The sequence below is a fragment of the Colletes latitarsis genome, chromosome 13 (genome assembly GCF_051014445.1).
Source record: "Colletes latitarsis isolate SP2378_abdomen chromosome 13, iyColLati1, whole genome shotgun sequence".
NCBI lineage: Eukaryota > Metazoa > Arthropoda > Insecta > Hymenoptera > Colletidae > Colletes > Colletes latitarsis.
Window position 1 is genome coordinate 12,625,678 of NC_135146.1, and position 13,249 is coordinate 12,638,926.

At 32.0% G+C, this 13,249-nt stretch overlaps 2 protein-coding genes across 3 annotated transcripts; one reads left to right on the forward strand and one right to left on the reverse strand.

Annotated features, from left to right (window-relative positions):
- Window positions 1–52: 52 nt before the first annotated feature.
- Rab11 (RAS oncogene family member Rab11) lies at window positions 53–9,125 on the forward strand. Its single transcript, XM_076780662.1, has 5 exons — window positions 53–382; window positions 2,121–2,316; window positions 2,524–2,798; window positions 3,125–3,281; window positions 5,496–9,125. Exons 1-4 carry the CDS (start codon window positions 343–345, stop codon window positions 3,259–3,261), a joined length of 648 nt encoding a protein of 215 aa, XP_076636777.1. The 5' UTR covers window positions 53–342; the 3' UTR covers window positions 3,262–3,281; window positions 5,496–9,125.
- A 26-nt stretch (window positions 9,126–9,151) lies between these two features.
- Yl-1 (Vacuolar protein sorting-associated protein YL-1) lies at window positions 9,152–13,105 on the reverse strand. Of its 2 annotated transcripts, none has more exons than XM_076780659.1 (7): window positions 13,088–13,105; window positions 11,663–11,893; window positions 11,366–11,577; window positions 11,121–11,303; window positions 10,832–11,051; window positions 10,552–10,767; window positions 9,152–10,249 (listed from the first exon to the last, which is right to left on the reverse strand). In XM_076780659.1, coding segments are annotated over exons 1-7 (1,296 nt in total). In that variant the 5' UTR covers window positions 13,090–13,105; the 3' UTR covers window positions 9,152–10,017. The 2 variants fall into 2 exon arrangements, with proteins under 2 accessions (XP_076636774.1, XP_076636775.1); XM_076780660.1 differs by lacking the exon at window positions 13,088–13,105 and adding an exon at window positions 12,065–12,083.
- Window positions 13,106–13,249: the final 144 nt, after the last annotated feature.

A 13,249-nucleotide genomic window follows, 5' to 3' on the forward strand; every position in this document is an offset into this window, starting at 1 on the left:
TAATTTATGACCGGGTGTGCGCGTGCGCGTGGCAGGTGCTTATTGCGCATGTGCAATATATCGGTTTGGAGGGGCGTAGAAAGGAGGCCATATTGTACAGTTAAATTGAAAGAACGAAAATAATTATATCATCGTACTATCGTGCCCGTTTTCCTTTCTGTATTTTAACCGTGAGCATTCACGAAGAGTGTCGTTCGTTTGTACCGTGTAAAGCAGCAAAGCACGTGGCCTGAATCATAGCTCGTGCCTATTTGTAAATAACTATAAACCTAAGTAGTTGTATCCCCAATACCTAAGCACTCGTCCGTCACTCTACCGAAGGGGTTTTTTGCTCCAGACGAGATGGGCACTCGGGACGATGAATACGATTATTTATTTAAAGGTAAACTTGTTCAAATTTCTTTTAGACTGTAACGAACAATTTTTTTTTACAAATACTTAGTCATTGGGACATTTCTCTACCATGAACACATACACGCATACACACGCACAACATATACAGTTTGTACGTGTGGCTGGTGTACGATTGCCCTGCATAATGCGCCTTGTATGACTTTAACTCGTGTATATATGTGTGTGCTTATGTATCGTTTTAAAATCAACAATTGTCTTCGATAACACGAGGGCTGAATTAATGACGAATCACCATTGACACGGACGTAGGACGAGTTTAAACGATGACATCACACACTATCACACACAAAAAGTCAATTGTCGGCCATCAATCTCTTCGAAATAAAACATTCGATTCATTTATTTCTTGTTTTCTGTACGACTTGAAAGAAATCCACAATTTTTATTCTAATAATTCTTTCACAGTAATTAAAAGATGAAGTGACATTCATTTTTGTACGAACAGAGAATTTTTACCTTTGTTGGAAATTGAAAGAAGTTCCATTTGAATATTAAAGATGCTTTGGGACATGTTTTATAAGAAACAATGGGTTTTAGGATCATTTAGAATCATTTTATATGCTCCTTGCACGAGTAATACTTAAAATTTTCATTCCGAAGAAACAATAGCCCTTTCGCTGACTTTTCTGTTCTAAACACATAGTTATACAGTAGAACATATTTGTTGGAACCTTTATTTGACATGTTTTATAACAATCAATGGATTCCAGATGATTTACAATCATTTTCAATGCTCTTTCCACTGTGATACTTAGAATTTTTATTCTGATATGACAATAATTTTTTCGTATACAAGAAGTCAATTATCTCTTCAAAATATAACATTGAGTATTTGCCTTACTTATTTTTAGTTTTCTTACAGGACTTTGAAACTTATAATTTATATTCTGATATAACAATAATTATATTTCAACATAACAGTAATTAAAACAGTAAGAAAGAAGTTTTAGTTGTATGTTAAAGTAGTTTTGCAGTAAAAGAAACTTTCCTGAGATATTTAGTAATCAAGGATGCAGAAATAGGTTTTAAACAACAGTCCACAGTAAAAACATTGATGGACCCATTAATACATTGACTGGATTTTGCTCAGGAAATTAATCTTTTATTTTCATTGTTCTAATGAATATGTTTAATTGCTCAATGGGGCACTTGTTATTTCAAAGTATCTTCTAATTAGCGATTATGTTCAAAATGCACTAAGTGTCAATTTTCATTCAACTCTTACGATTATAAGTAGTTCAAGCATTCCGGTCACTGATGACCAACATGGCAGTCAAAGTGTTGAGTAAATAAGAACCACCAAGCATTTCAAGTTAGGTTTGATGCTTTTATAAAATTTGTATAAGTTTGGTATTTTGTATTTTAAATCTAAATTGAGACCAAATAATGAAACTGTTAAATTTTACAAGTATTGCAAGATTATTAATCAGAAATGTGTTAACTGTGTAATAAATTGGAAATATCAACTGGAAACAGTATTGAACAATGGAAAATTAAAGTTTTATAATGGGTTTATTGTATATAATAAAATAATTGGTTCCAATTCAATTCTGCTATTTCAGAAAAACCTATGTTTGATCCATTAGTAGATAATAAAAGAGAAATGTCTGACTGCAAAGTGTTAATAAAATAATCTTCTAGATAAGATGCTTAATAGAAATAAATTATGTTACTACTTAAAGAATAAATTTTCTTTTTCATTTCAGTGGTTCTTATCGGTGACTCTGGTGTAGGAAAAAGTAATCTATTATCACGATTTACAAGAAATGAATTCAATTTGGAGTCAAAGTCAACTATAGGAGTTGAATTTGCAACACGAAGTATACAGGTTGATGGGAAAACTATTAAAGCGCAAATCTGGGACACGGCTGGACAAGAACGTTACCGTGCTATTACATCCGCGTAAGTTAAAGTTATTAAAAACAAATTAAAAGTCTAAGAAAAAGATAAAACGTTATTGATCTGTTTTTCTATTATTGCGTGCAGTTAAAATCCACAACTTAACGCGTAAAATACAAATGCATGCATTAAATTGTATAATGCAAATATAAATAGTCAAGTATTTGAATCTTGCAATTAATTAATTAAGCAAATAAATGTAAATTTTAGGTACTATCGCGGTGCAGTGGGTGCCCTGCTGGTCTACGATATTGCAAAACATCTAACGTACGAAAATGTGGAGAGATGGTTGCGAGAGCTACGGGACCATGCTGATCAGAACATTGTGATTATGTTGGTTGGAAACAAATCAGACTTGAGGCATCTACGCGCGGTGCCGACCGACGAAGCAAAAACATTCGCTGAAAGGAATGGCCTCTCTTTCATTGAAACTTCTGCATTAGATTCTACCAATGTCGAGACAGCGTTTCAGAATATATTAACAGGTGAGACGATCCTCGAGTTCAAATATAAATTTTTTTTACCAACATAATATATTATAAGATTGGAAGATCGCGCAATTTTTAAGTTTTTCGTTTCAATTTCTATTTGGGCGTTTAGCAAACGAAAGATTGGAAAATTTAATTTTTGTTTAAAATGTCCTACTAAAGTCTATGGAAGAAGCTTGATAATTCTTTTAACAGTTCCATACTCTGTGTGTGTGTGTGTGTGTTTTATAGAAAAATGTTAATGAATGGTGAATGGTGATATTTGTTGTGGCAATAAGTGTTGGATTTGTGGATGCAATGCGATAGAGATTTGAATGTTGCAGAAATCTACAGAATCGTATCGCAGAAACAGATACGTGATCCTCCGGAGGGTGATACGATTCGGCCACAGAACGTAGAACCTATCGATGTTAAGCCAACGATGAATTCGGAGGGAATGCGTAAGCAGTGCTGCCAGTGACTTGCCTTACTGCTTAAAATGTGTGTACACGCAAACACAGTATCGATATCAGAAGAGTACGCTCTTAATTAATTACGGATGATTTCTAAGAGAAAGTTTAGTCTATGGTCCAGTAAAACGCGGAAAAGAAAAGGAAAACAAAAAAAAAATATACATGAAAGTTTCTGGGATAATTCTTTGTACGATAGCATAGTTTTAATATAAGAAAACTATGGTTAGTTAATTATATAAATGTTAAGTTGATTTGTAAATTGAGTTAATTTTAATCGTACGTCAAAATTAAATATTGCTAAAGACACTTTTATTATGTATTCTTTCTTCCAATTGTTCTTACTGATCTTCAACTTTCACTGTCGCAACTTTGTTTAGATAGTACAGAATTATTAATTTAAACGAAATGGACTTAAAATTTTCCGCAATCTATGATACGTGATTTTGCATTTTGTAGAAACAAATTTAAAACGTTAGTTTTGTAAACTGCAACAGGTTCTCCGTCGTCGTTTCAAATCTTCGGGATAATTATGTTACATTATCGTGATATTTTGTACGTTCAAGTAATTCTTCCTTTCTTTAAGTCATAAACCGTCGATTCTGAGTGATATTTTTGTTTGGTTGAATTGAGGACGATAAATGAAAGAAGGTCGCATAGAATATGGTAAGATTTTTTTCAATCATACGTTTCGTAACTATTTTATAATCCGTTGGTTTCCATCAGTATTATTTTTTTTACACATTTTACACGTATATCTATTTGTAACGCATCAGTGTGGTCCGCAAACAGGTTAACTTTTAAGAAATATTTATCAAAAAATAGCTTTAAACTAAAAAAAACTTGGAAATCGCAAATTATTTTCACTCAAATAATATAATTTCTGTGTAAAATGACTCGCATTTCTTTTTTTTACAATGTATATACGAATACTAAGATCAATTATTTTAGATTAAATAAATATTTGTTTCCTAATCAGACATCTCCGAATTCTTTGCAAGAATTTCCAAACCGAAAAGATTTTATGTAAAATAGCTTTTTATTAACAATGTATATGAAGTATAGTAGTGTGTAATTTTCAAGTTAAATAAATATTTTTCCCGATCAGTTATCATCGAATTACAAATTGAAATTCTCTATGGTTTTAACTGTACGTATAGTTTCTTTCTTTTGGTGCTTTGTTTCTTGGTAGACTTCGTTTCTGTGACATTGTTTATTTTAAAACAAGATAAAATTGTAAAGTAGTAATTGATTAACCGAAACCATCGATTGCATGAAGCCTTTTGTTATTATAAATTAAATATTTTACTGCCTCAAGAGTCAATAAAACTGTTTTCTGCAATTCTAATAAAAGAGGTTCATTCGGATTTTAACTATTTCTATGAATTTTCTACACTATTGCATTAGTTTATACTATTTTTTGCAATTTTAATACGAAGGGTTTATTCCGATTTTAAATATTCTACTGCATTGTTATTAAAATATACAGGATGTGCTACAATTAATTGTCTAAAGTTTGATTGTTAGTAAACATAAGTTTTATAGTAGAAATCAATAGTTTCATGTAAGAATGAACTGTCTAAATAAACGAGAGAAAGACAAGTAAATATTGTCATTATTTTTTAGACACAATTAAAAAAGAGACTGAAGGCGACTATGATAAAAATATTGTTACATATAAATTGTTGAATTTTAGATCGAGGTTTATTGATATTAAAGTTTGGATTTTGAATGCTTATTAATATCAAACTTTAGATTTTCAATTAGTTATTATTATACAAATATATATATATATAATATTATAATATTATTTAGTTTCGTTATCAAAAACTTAGAAAAACTTGATTAACAAAAGGATGAATTTGATTTCCAAAAAGTTAAACTTGAGATAAAAAATCTAATATAATTGTAATTTCCATATGTAATGAAATGGAAGTTGCTATTAAATAAGTAATTCATGTACTTCTTTTTATTGTATACAGTAAAATTTGGAATATTTGAACAATAAATTTACGATATAATTTCAATTCAATTGCAAGAAGCTTAGGAGATAAATTTTGTAGAAAAATTTTATTTGCAAAACCTGTATGCATCCTAATTGAAACAAAAGTCCGCCTTTTACTGTGACCGTTCCATAAAATCCTCGGAAAACAAACATTAATCAGTTAATAGATCATTGTAAATTTTCACAAATCATAAATCACGTGAAACGAAATAATGGCAATAGCGTTAATTTTGTTTGCAGAAGGACATACAAAGAGGCAAAGGAGAAAAGAAAAGTGGTCGACGGTAAACGTAACAGGTGCATACAGTACAAGAGTCAAGACTATTTACGATTATAAGTATAAACGACTAAACTTTCCCAAATAATCCCGGCCTCGAGGGCCAAGTAGTCGACCGCTGAGTCTACTTGGAAGCAGATTAAGTAGATAAATGCGCATCCCAGCGAGCCGTACTTAAGATTATTCTTTTATATCTTCATTAAACGGTCGCTTGGTTTCGATAAAATGCAAGATACGGGTTTTGCACTGTAAAACAACCAATTTTGCAGATCACATTTACTCTCTTGTTAATCAAGCTTTTCTAAAAACAATTGTTTCCCTCTGCTTCTGTAATATAACAAAGTAAATGTAAACTTATTGTTAAAATGTTCCAAATTTTACTGTACACGAATCACTTATTTGATACTAATTACAAATTCATTTTTGGGAAACTTCGTTCGCAAAGAGTTGAATTTGATTTGCAAAAAGGGGAAGTTTTATCTGTGTAGATTAAAAACGCGAAACCTGTACCAACTCCAAATTTCCTTTCGCCAGATGAGTGGATTTATTTTCTTAAAAACTAAAATATACTAAACTAAATATAATTAGTATGCTAATAAAGAAGAAGAAAAGCTTTAGGAACCTTTTTCCGGATTATTTGGGAAAATCTACTGTAATCTCGGCACTAGGAAACGATGAGGATCGGGGAATTTAGCGACAAGTTACACGCAATAGCAGATGAACATACGAGTTCAAGAACATCATTGGAAATACCTATGAGAAACGAATTACGTACGCACTATATCCTTTTGGAAAATTCATTCCCCCTAAATCCTATTTCTGTAACTTTATCTCTCTGATATTTAAAGGATAAATCAGTGTTGTATTACTTGGGCTTCTTCGTAATACATGTGCAATTCTATCTTCGACGTGCGGATGAGCAATTTGTACGGGTTTTGCACAAACTCTATTTTTTAGGAATCAAATTTTCTCTTCTAGAATCACACCAACCGTTTGGAAGTCAAATTCACTTTAGCGAATTAAATAAAAGAATAAATTCGATCTCCAAAGGGTGGATTCGATTCGCAGGAAGTTGAATTTGGAGTGCAAAATCTGTATAGAGTAATTATACAGTAAGATGCTGCTGAAACGTTCGTCTAAACCTTTGAAACCATATCCTACCGATTCTAGGAGCAAAGATAATGGATTTCCTGGATTATTAGAAATTGTAAAATAATATGAACAATTTAACTTACACCCAATACGTCGAATAATACTAAATATGTAAGTTTGAAAAATTGTTAAGAAATATTCTAGTCCAGACTTAAATTATTTAATTCTTTACAATTCAAAAGAGAAAAAGTATGAAACTTTTGCATCAGATTTGGCCTATATTTAACGAATATACATAATTTTTTCATGTAAAAATATTGAAAATTGTCGAAGATAGAGTTGTTTCAGTGGAGACCCCTTTCCTCGAACATGCCTTCATAGTTTCTACGATTACTATTGTTCTGCTCATCTAAATCGAACAAACTAGCAACCATTTTGTTCAGTAAGAACGTGCCTACGGCCAGGTACGAAAATTGTCCAAAAATAAAACTTCGAGCTGGTCGACGAGGACACGTATACTGAAGAATTTTCTGTAAATTTCATGCCAATCGATCAATTAAATCTTGACAAATTATGGTAACTATTTTAGAAAAATGTGGTTTCGAAAAAATCGAGTTTAAAGTTTAACACAAAAATGTGTATAACTTTGCTGTTAAAACCAACTAAAAGAATTTTCTTTTTAAAGTTCTAGACTAAAAGAAAGAAACCCTAAATTTCAACGATTTATATTTAAAATAAAATCTTTTTAATAATAATAACAACTAAGGTATGGTTTCAAAGTTTGAATGAACGTTTTGGGAACAGCCTATATATATTATAACACGTGAAATGTTGCGATTAAATATAACAGATGCACGGCAATAGTGAAAGAAAAAGAAGCTTACGATTGAAACGTTACAATTTAAGAAAGCAACGACAACAAAACAGCTTGGAATCAGGATAACACTTTATTGTTGCTCACTCTCTTGCTTTTGAATTTGCACCCAGTAGCCATCGACCTGGAAAAGTGCGATAAAGAGCTTTGCCTCCCCTCTTCCCCAATGATCGCTTTAAAAAGTAATTTTTTTTTCTTAAATTAAGAAGGTATTCCAGTCTGATAACGTTTACGCCCTTCTTGGTGTGTGAGTGTGTGTGTGTGTGTGGACTACTTTTAGTTTGCATTGGGATTTACCATATACAGGGTGTTCGACTACCCTTGGGAAAAATTTTAATGGGAGATTCTAGGGGTCAAAATAAGACGAAAATCAAGAATACCAATTTGTCGATTGAGGCTTCTTTAAGAAGTTATTAACGTTTAAAGTTCCGCCTGTAGAACGACAACCTGCGTACGCGTGATAGTGGTTCTCACTCAGCATGAGAGACTCTACTCACTGACGCATCGACAGCTTATATAGTGTCCCGAGTGAGAGCCATTATCGCGCGTGCGCAGCTGTTCTCAAGTTGTCGTTCTATAGGCGAAACTTTAAACATTAATAACTTTTTAACGAAGCCTCGATCAACAAATTGCTATTCTTGATTTTCGTCTTATTTTGGCCTCTAGAATCTCCCATTAAAATGTTTCCCAGGGGTAGCCAAACACCCTGTATACATATTTATCGATATGTTCGATAAAAATCGAAGGTTTCGAGAAAAATTTTTCGATAATTCCGTTAGTTTTACTAATCAGATGAAAGTAGCTTTGAATTCCTTTAAAACTTTAAACTGGAATACCCGCTTAAAGAGAAATTAGAGTCGAAGAGGGAAAAATGTCGTTGTAAAGCACGGGGGGCCTCTGTCCGTGCATAAAGCGTAAAAGTACGGAAAATTCTGTCTGCGTAGATACGTTTTTTAGTGTCTAATAAGTATTTGCTTCGATGTGTGTGTAGCCGCAATGTAATCTGTTATCGTTACGAGTTGTATCTTGATGAATAAATAGAGAGTGAGTAAAACGTTGAAATATTGAGATGTTTGACGAGAATTTTGAAAGAAAAAGAGTCTTTTTTAGGGGGACACATGCTTTAAAAGAATTGAATTTTTCGAAATCATTTCTAGCAAACTTTCAAACGATTGGGAACGTTCTGTGAAATAATTTGCTTATCGAAAGGCGTTCGAAACGATCAGCTTTCGAAATGCAAGTTTTCTTTTAGAGGTAATAGTTGAATATGATCTAACCACGGTGCGTGCGAAGTATTGTCCAGACGAAGGCATGCTTTCCATCCAATTGTATTCCCCCCCACCCCCCACCCCCATATTTTGTACCCTTAGGTTATGAGACACGATCCTTGTCTGAAAAGAGGTGTGAATTTCCGGTTACGCTAGTAAGACAGGAACGAATTTGTACGAAACGGAACTTAGAAGATAATTTACACACCGTTATAAGATCAGTTTTATTCTCCGTTGATTTGATATATATATAAAAAAAAAAGGGATGCCGAATCTCGCGAAGAACGCGGGGCTTTTATCAATCAATGCTTTGTACTTTATAATTTTATTAATAAAATCACTTTTGCTTTGAACACACATGTACACGTGTAATGAACCAATAAATTTATAGGTAGTTAACAACGGTGCTCTCGAAGGTACTTTCGTGTTATTCTATTCTAAAACAGTACTTTATTATTTAACGATATTTATTCATTACTTGAATCTTAGAAATCCAGAAAATTGCCAAGTAATCTGATTTCTATATCGTTTGAAACGCATCATATTAGTTTTTGTTGTTTACATTCAGATTAGTGGATGGTAATAGTAAAAGAATTCGATATAAAAGTAAGAAATTGATAGTTGAAGTTAATTGCAATTGAAATCAGTCTTTTCCATTTCACTTAGACCTTTATTTACAAAAGAAATCGATCTCACAAAAAATGGTCTATTAACTAATGCTTCATACGTTATAATTTTATTAATAAAATTACTTTTGCTTTCAACATACATGTACACGTGTAATAATCCAATTAATTTGTAGCTAGTTAATTATGCTTTCGAAGATACTTTTGTTATTCTATTCGAAAACAATACTCTATTATTTAAGAATACTCACTAATTACTTTTAACTTATAAACTCATAAAATTGCCACGCAATTCTCTATCTATCACACGTAATATTACTAATCATTTTTATTGTTTATGGTAATAGCAAAAGAATTTAATTGTACAAATAAGTATTATACTATTATATATACAGAATTTCAAAATTAGTATAGTACAAAAGACATGCAATTATAAATTATACAAATTACTCATACGTTTATTACAAACTTAAATAAAAATCTCCGTTCCTTTCGTCGTTTTAAGAATCTATAAACTTTTAAAATTATTATTAAAAGTATCGATAATTACAATTTTTGGAAGACTTTGATCAGAGTGGCAAATCTCAAACTATGAAAATATTGGGGGAAACCTTATTTTGCTAAGTTACGAAGTCATGGGCGCTGAGGCTGGTTCGAGCCGTACAGTGTTCCTCTGACCGCCGTTATGGTTCTTTTGCCTCCAATCTAGCCACCTCAACAATTCTGAACTCTGCGACGTGTCGTTAACATCCGTTCGGGCCTCCAATTGTTGATAGTACGCTTCACGTAACAATCGAAACGTTTGAACGTTCTTGTAAGGTAACTGAGTCATAGGATCTAGATATTTCGCTGGGAGCCTAAATTGGTTTTTAGAAATACAACAATTAGGAATTTTTTATACACTCTCGTCCATAAGTCACAAGACTGTGAAGAGAAGTAGAAAATTTGACTTATGGGTATTAATGTACCATTCTTCCACGAAAAGAAGGCATAGCGTATTTACATCCCCACTCCTGTTGCTGTTCGCTGACGGTATTGGTCGAAAACGGTGACAGAGACAGCCAATCAGCGGACTGCAGCAAGAGTGGGGATGTAAACGCGCTGTGCCTTCTTCTCGTGGAAGGACGTTACGTACACGCAACTCATTTTCACACATTACCTCGTGATTGCACACAGAGCTTTCATTGGTGGTCTCCTAGTAATAGGCTTCTTAAAAGCTTCAAAAAATAGCTGATCGTTTTCAAAAGTGACGAACGTTCTTTCATAGAATCCTTTCGTATCGTTACAACGATACTTGCTTTTGCATGGAACATTAGAATCAGATTCTTTCCTTGTAGCATCATTTGCACTGTACTCTGACTTTACAATTACATTTCTGGAATTGATAGTCTAAATAAAATCATTTCCCTAGAATTTGATCAAAAGAAATTATACTTTACCCTTCTTCGGCCACCTCTTCCGAGCCGTTCTTTTCCGTACTATCGTTTAAATTTTTCTCTTCGTTATCTTCTACATTGATTTTATCGTCTTTGTCCAAATGTATTTCGGAGAGTACTAAAACGGGCATCGATAGAGACTGGTACCTAATCATGGGTCCAGAGTGTGCTTTTCTCACTGTTCTAGTATTTTTCTTTTCGTTCTCCAACTTTTGGTACTTTTCTACACCATAAATAATCATAATGAACAAAGCACAGAAAAATTAGACTTCTTTGTATTGTTTAAATTTACCCAGTGACTTCATATTAATTTGTTCGGTTTGCAAAGCTTCCTCCAGTAATTCTTCCTGAGTTGGTTTCCAAGTATCATGTTTTATGACTCTAGTTTTTCTCTTTTGATCCTCATTTCTTTCCCGTAAACGTCTTTGTGTTGCAGCTGACTTTGCAGCAGTAGAGCGTCGTATCGATTTCCTTTCTGCAAATAATTATAATCGCATATTTGCCCTTGTGATGTAATATTTGCACAAAGATATTTACCTGTACTCTCTATAAATCTTCTATTATGCTTTGGCTGTCTGACTTTCTTTTCTTTTTGTGGTAACTGGGATTGAACCTTGGGTTCTTTGTAAGCTTTTGTTACTAGTCTTCTTTTCTTTTTTGGTCCTTCCTGCTCAGTATCAGATATTGGCTCGTCGTTTTCGTCTATGCTAAAATCTGAATCCACTTCATCTTCACCTTCGTCTTCTTCCCTAAAAATAAAATAATTTAAAATAGCATAGTTATTGTGTGGTTCAATTTATAATAAATTTATATTGAATTAAGTTAAATATTAACATGTAATCATGATCTTGTTCAGCTTCTTCAAATCCCCCATAAGTAGTTTTGTAAAAATCATCCTCCTCTTCTTCGTTCAATAGTTTTGCCATTTTATTTCCGGCATTTGCACGCCTTTCTCTGGCCAATGCCATTTTTGTAATCATGTATTTTCTTCTTTCTTTGAATTTTATATTTCTTGGTTTTTTCTCCCTTTTTTCTACTGTTAGAAATAGATTAATTGTAACTAACCTAAAAATAGAAGCCAGTGAAATATTTAGATAAAACGGATTCGATTTCTGGTAATAAGAAACGGAGGACTGTTGTAAATTATTAAATGATTTATTGCTTAAAATAGTAAAATTATTGTTTTTTTATATAAAAAATGGTTTTTGGATTTAATTATTTCATTTGTTTACATACACTCTAGTACACAACTAGGATTGCCAACATTCGAGCGAGAATTTTTTAGTTTACTGCATAATATGGGGAGGAGGGGGGATTAATGTAAAAATGGCGAAACAAATAATCAATTGTTACATTTTTTAATGTATCTTATATTTTCTTTTGTTGAGCTTTACATATAAATTCATATTTAGTACTTGATTTTACAGTCTTTAGCAAATTCGTATTATTTCATAAAATTTTTGATAAGTATAATTCATGTTCGACCCTACATAAACTCCATTTTTGTTAAAAAAACGATTAGATTACATACAAAATATTAAATTGTTAATTTTAATAATTTATTGTAAATAAATCGTAACTGTGCTAATGCTTTTGTTCCGCTGAAAACAGGCTTTCATGCGTTTTTTATTATTTTCCTTCGCTATTTAACTCCAAGATTTATAATGTACTGTGCTTCCACGAGAAGAAGGCATAGGGTATTTACATCCCCACTCCTGTTGCTGTTCGCTGACTTACATTGGTCGAAAACGAAGATCGGTGACAGCCAATCAGCTGATTGCAGCAAGAGTGGGGATGTAAACACATTGTGCCTTCTTCTCGTGGAAGGACGATACTATGATTTTGATTTTCCATTAATATAAATATAAAGACCCGACACATATTTTACAAAAAAACTAAAATAAGAATATTTACTTGATAATAGTTAATTACAAAGTGTTGAAATATATAAAAATATTATTTTATTTCTCAAATAAGATGATAATATAAATTTTATTGTACTTTAGATACTGACATAAAACATATGAATGTTAAATGTTAAATCCATTTTAAGTTTTGTTAAATTATACAGAGCACTAAGTATAATTTTAATTTTCAATTTGTACATACAATAAAAAATTGTTGCCCAATTATCTTTATTTAGCTATACATACAATTATTACGTGCGATGAGCTAATATATTTGTTAGTATTTCCGACAATGAACATTCGTCTATCTTCTTTAAAACATAAAAACTTTTAATCTAAATTAAATATTTACATGAATTTATATAATAATTTGAAATGTGTATAATGATAATATCTTTATTAAGATAAAGATATTTAAGCGTAGCAGTTTTTTATATAAAAATGAATTAATATATGTACATAACTTCAAGGAATAACAATTTTACGAAGGGTGGCGCTTTAAAACAGTCCGGTT

Bases quoted from the DNA above. Each gene is read 5' to 3' on its own strand.
- Yl-1 (XM_076780659.1), bottom strand. The intron at 11,052-11,120 runs GTAAATTTAAAC...TTTATGGTGTAG, and splicing joins AATTAATATGAAGTCACTGG to AAAAGTACCAAAAGTTGGAG. The intron at 10,768-10,831 runs GTAAAGTATAAT...TATCAATTCCAG, and splicing joins GAAGAGGTGGCCGAAGAAGG to AAATGTAATTGTAAAGTCAG.
- Rab11 (XM_076780662.1), top strand. From the start codon at position 343: ATGGGCACTCGGGACGATGAATACGATTATTTATTTAAAG. The intron at 2,317-2,523 runs GTAAGTTAAAGT...TGTAAATTTTAG, and splicing joins TACCGTGCTATTACATCCGC to GTACTATCGCGGTGCAGTGG. The intron at 2,799-3,124 runs GTGAGACGATCC...TGAATGTTGCAG, and splicing joins GTTTCAGAATATATTAACAG to AAATCTACAGAATCGTATCG.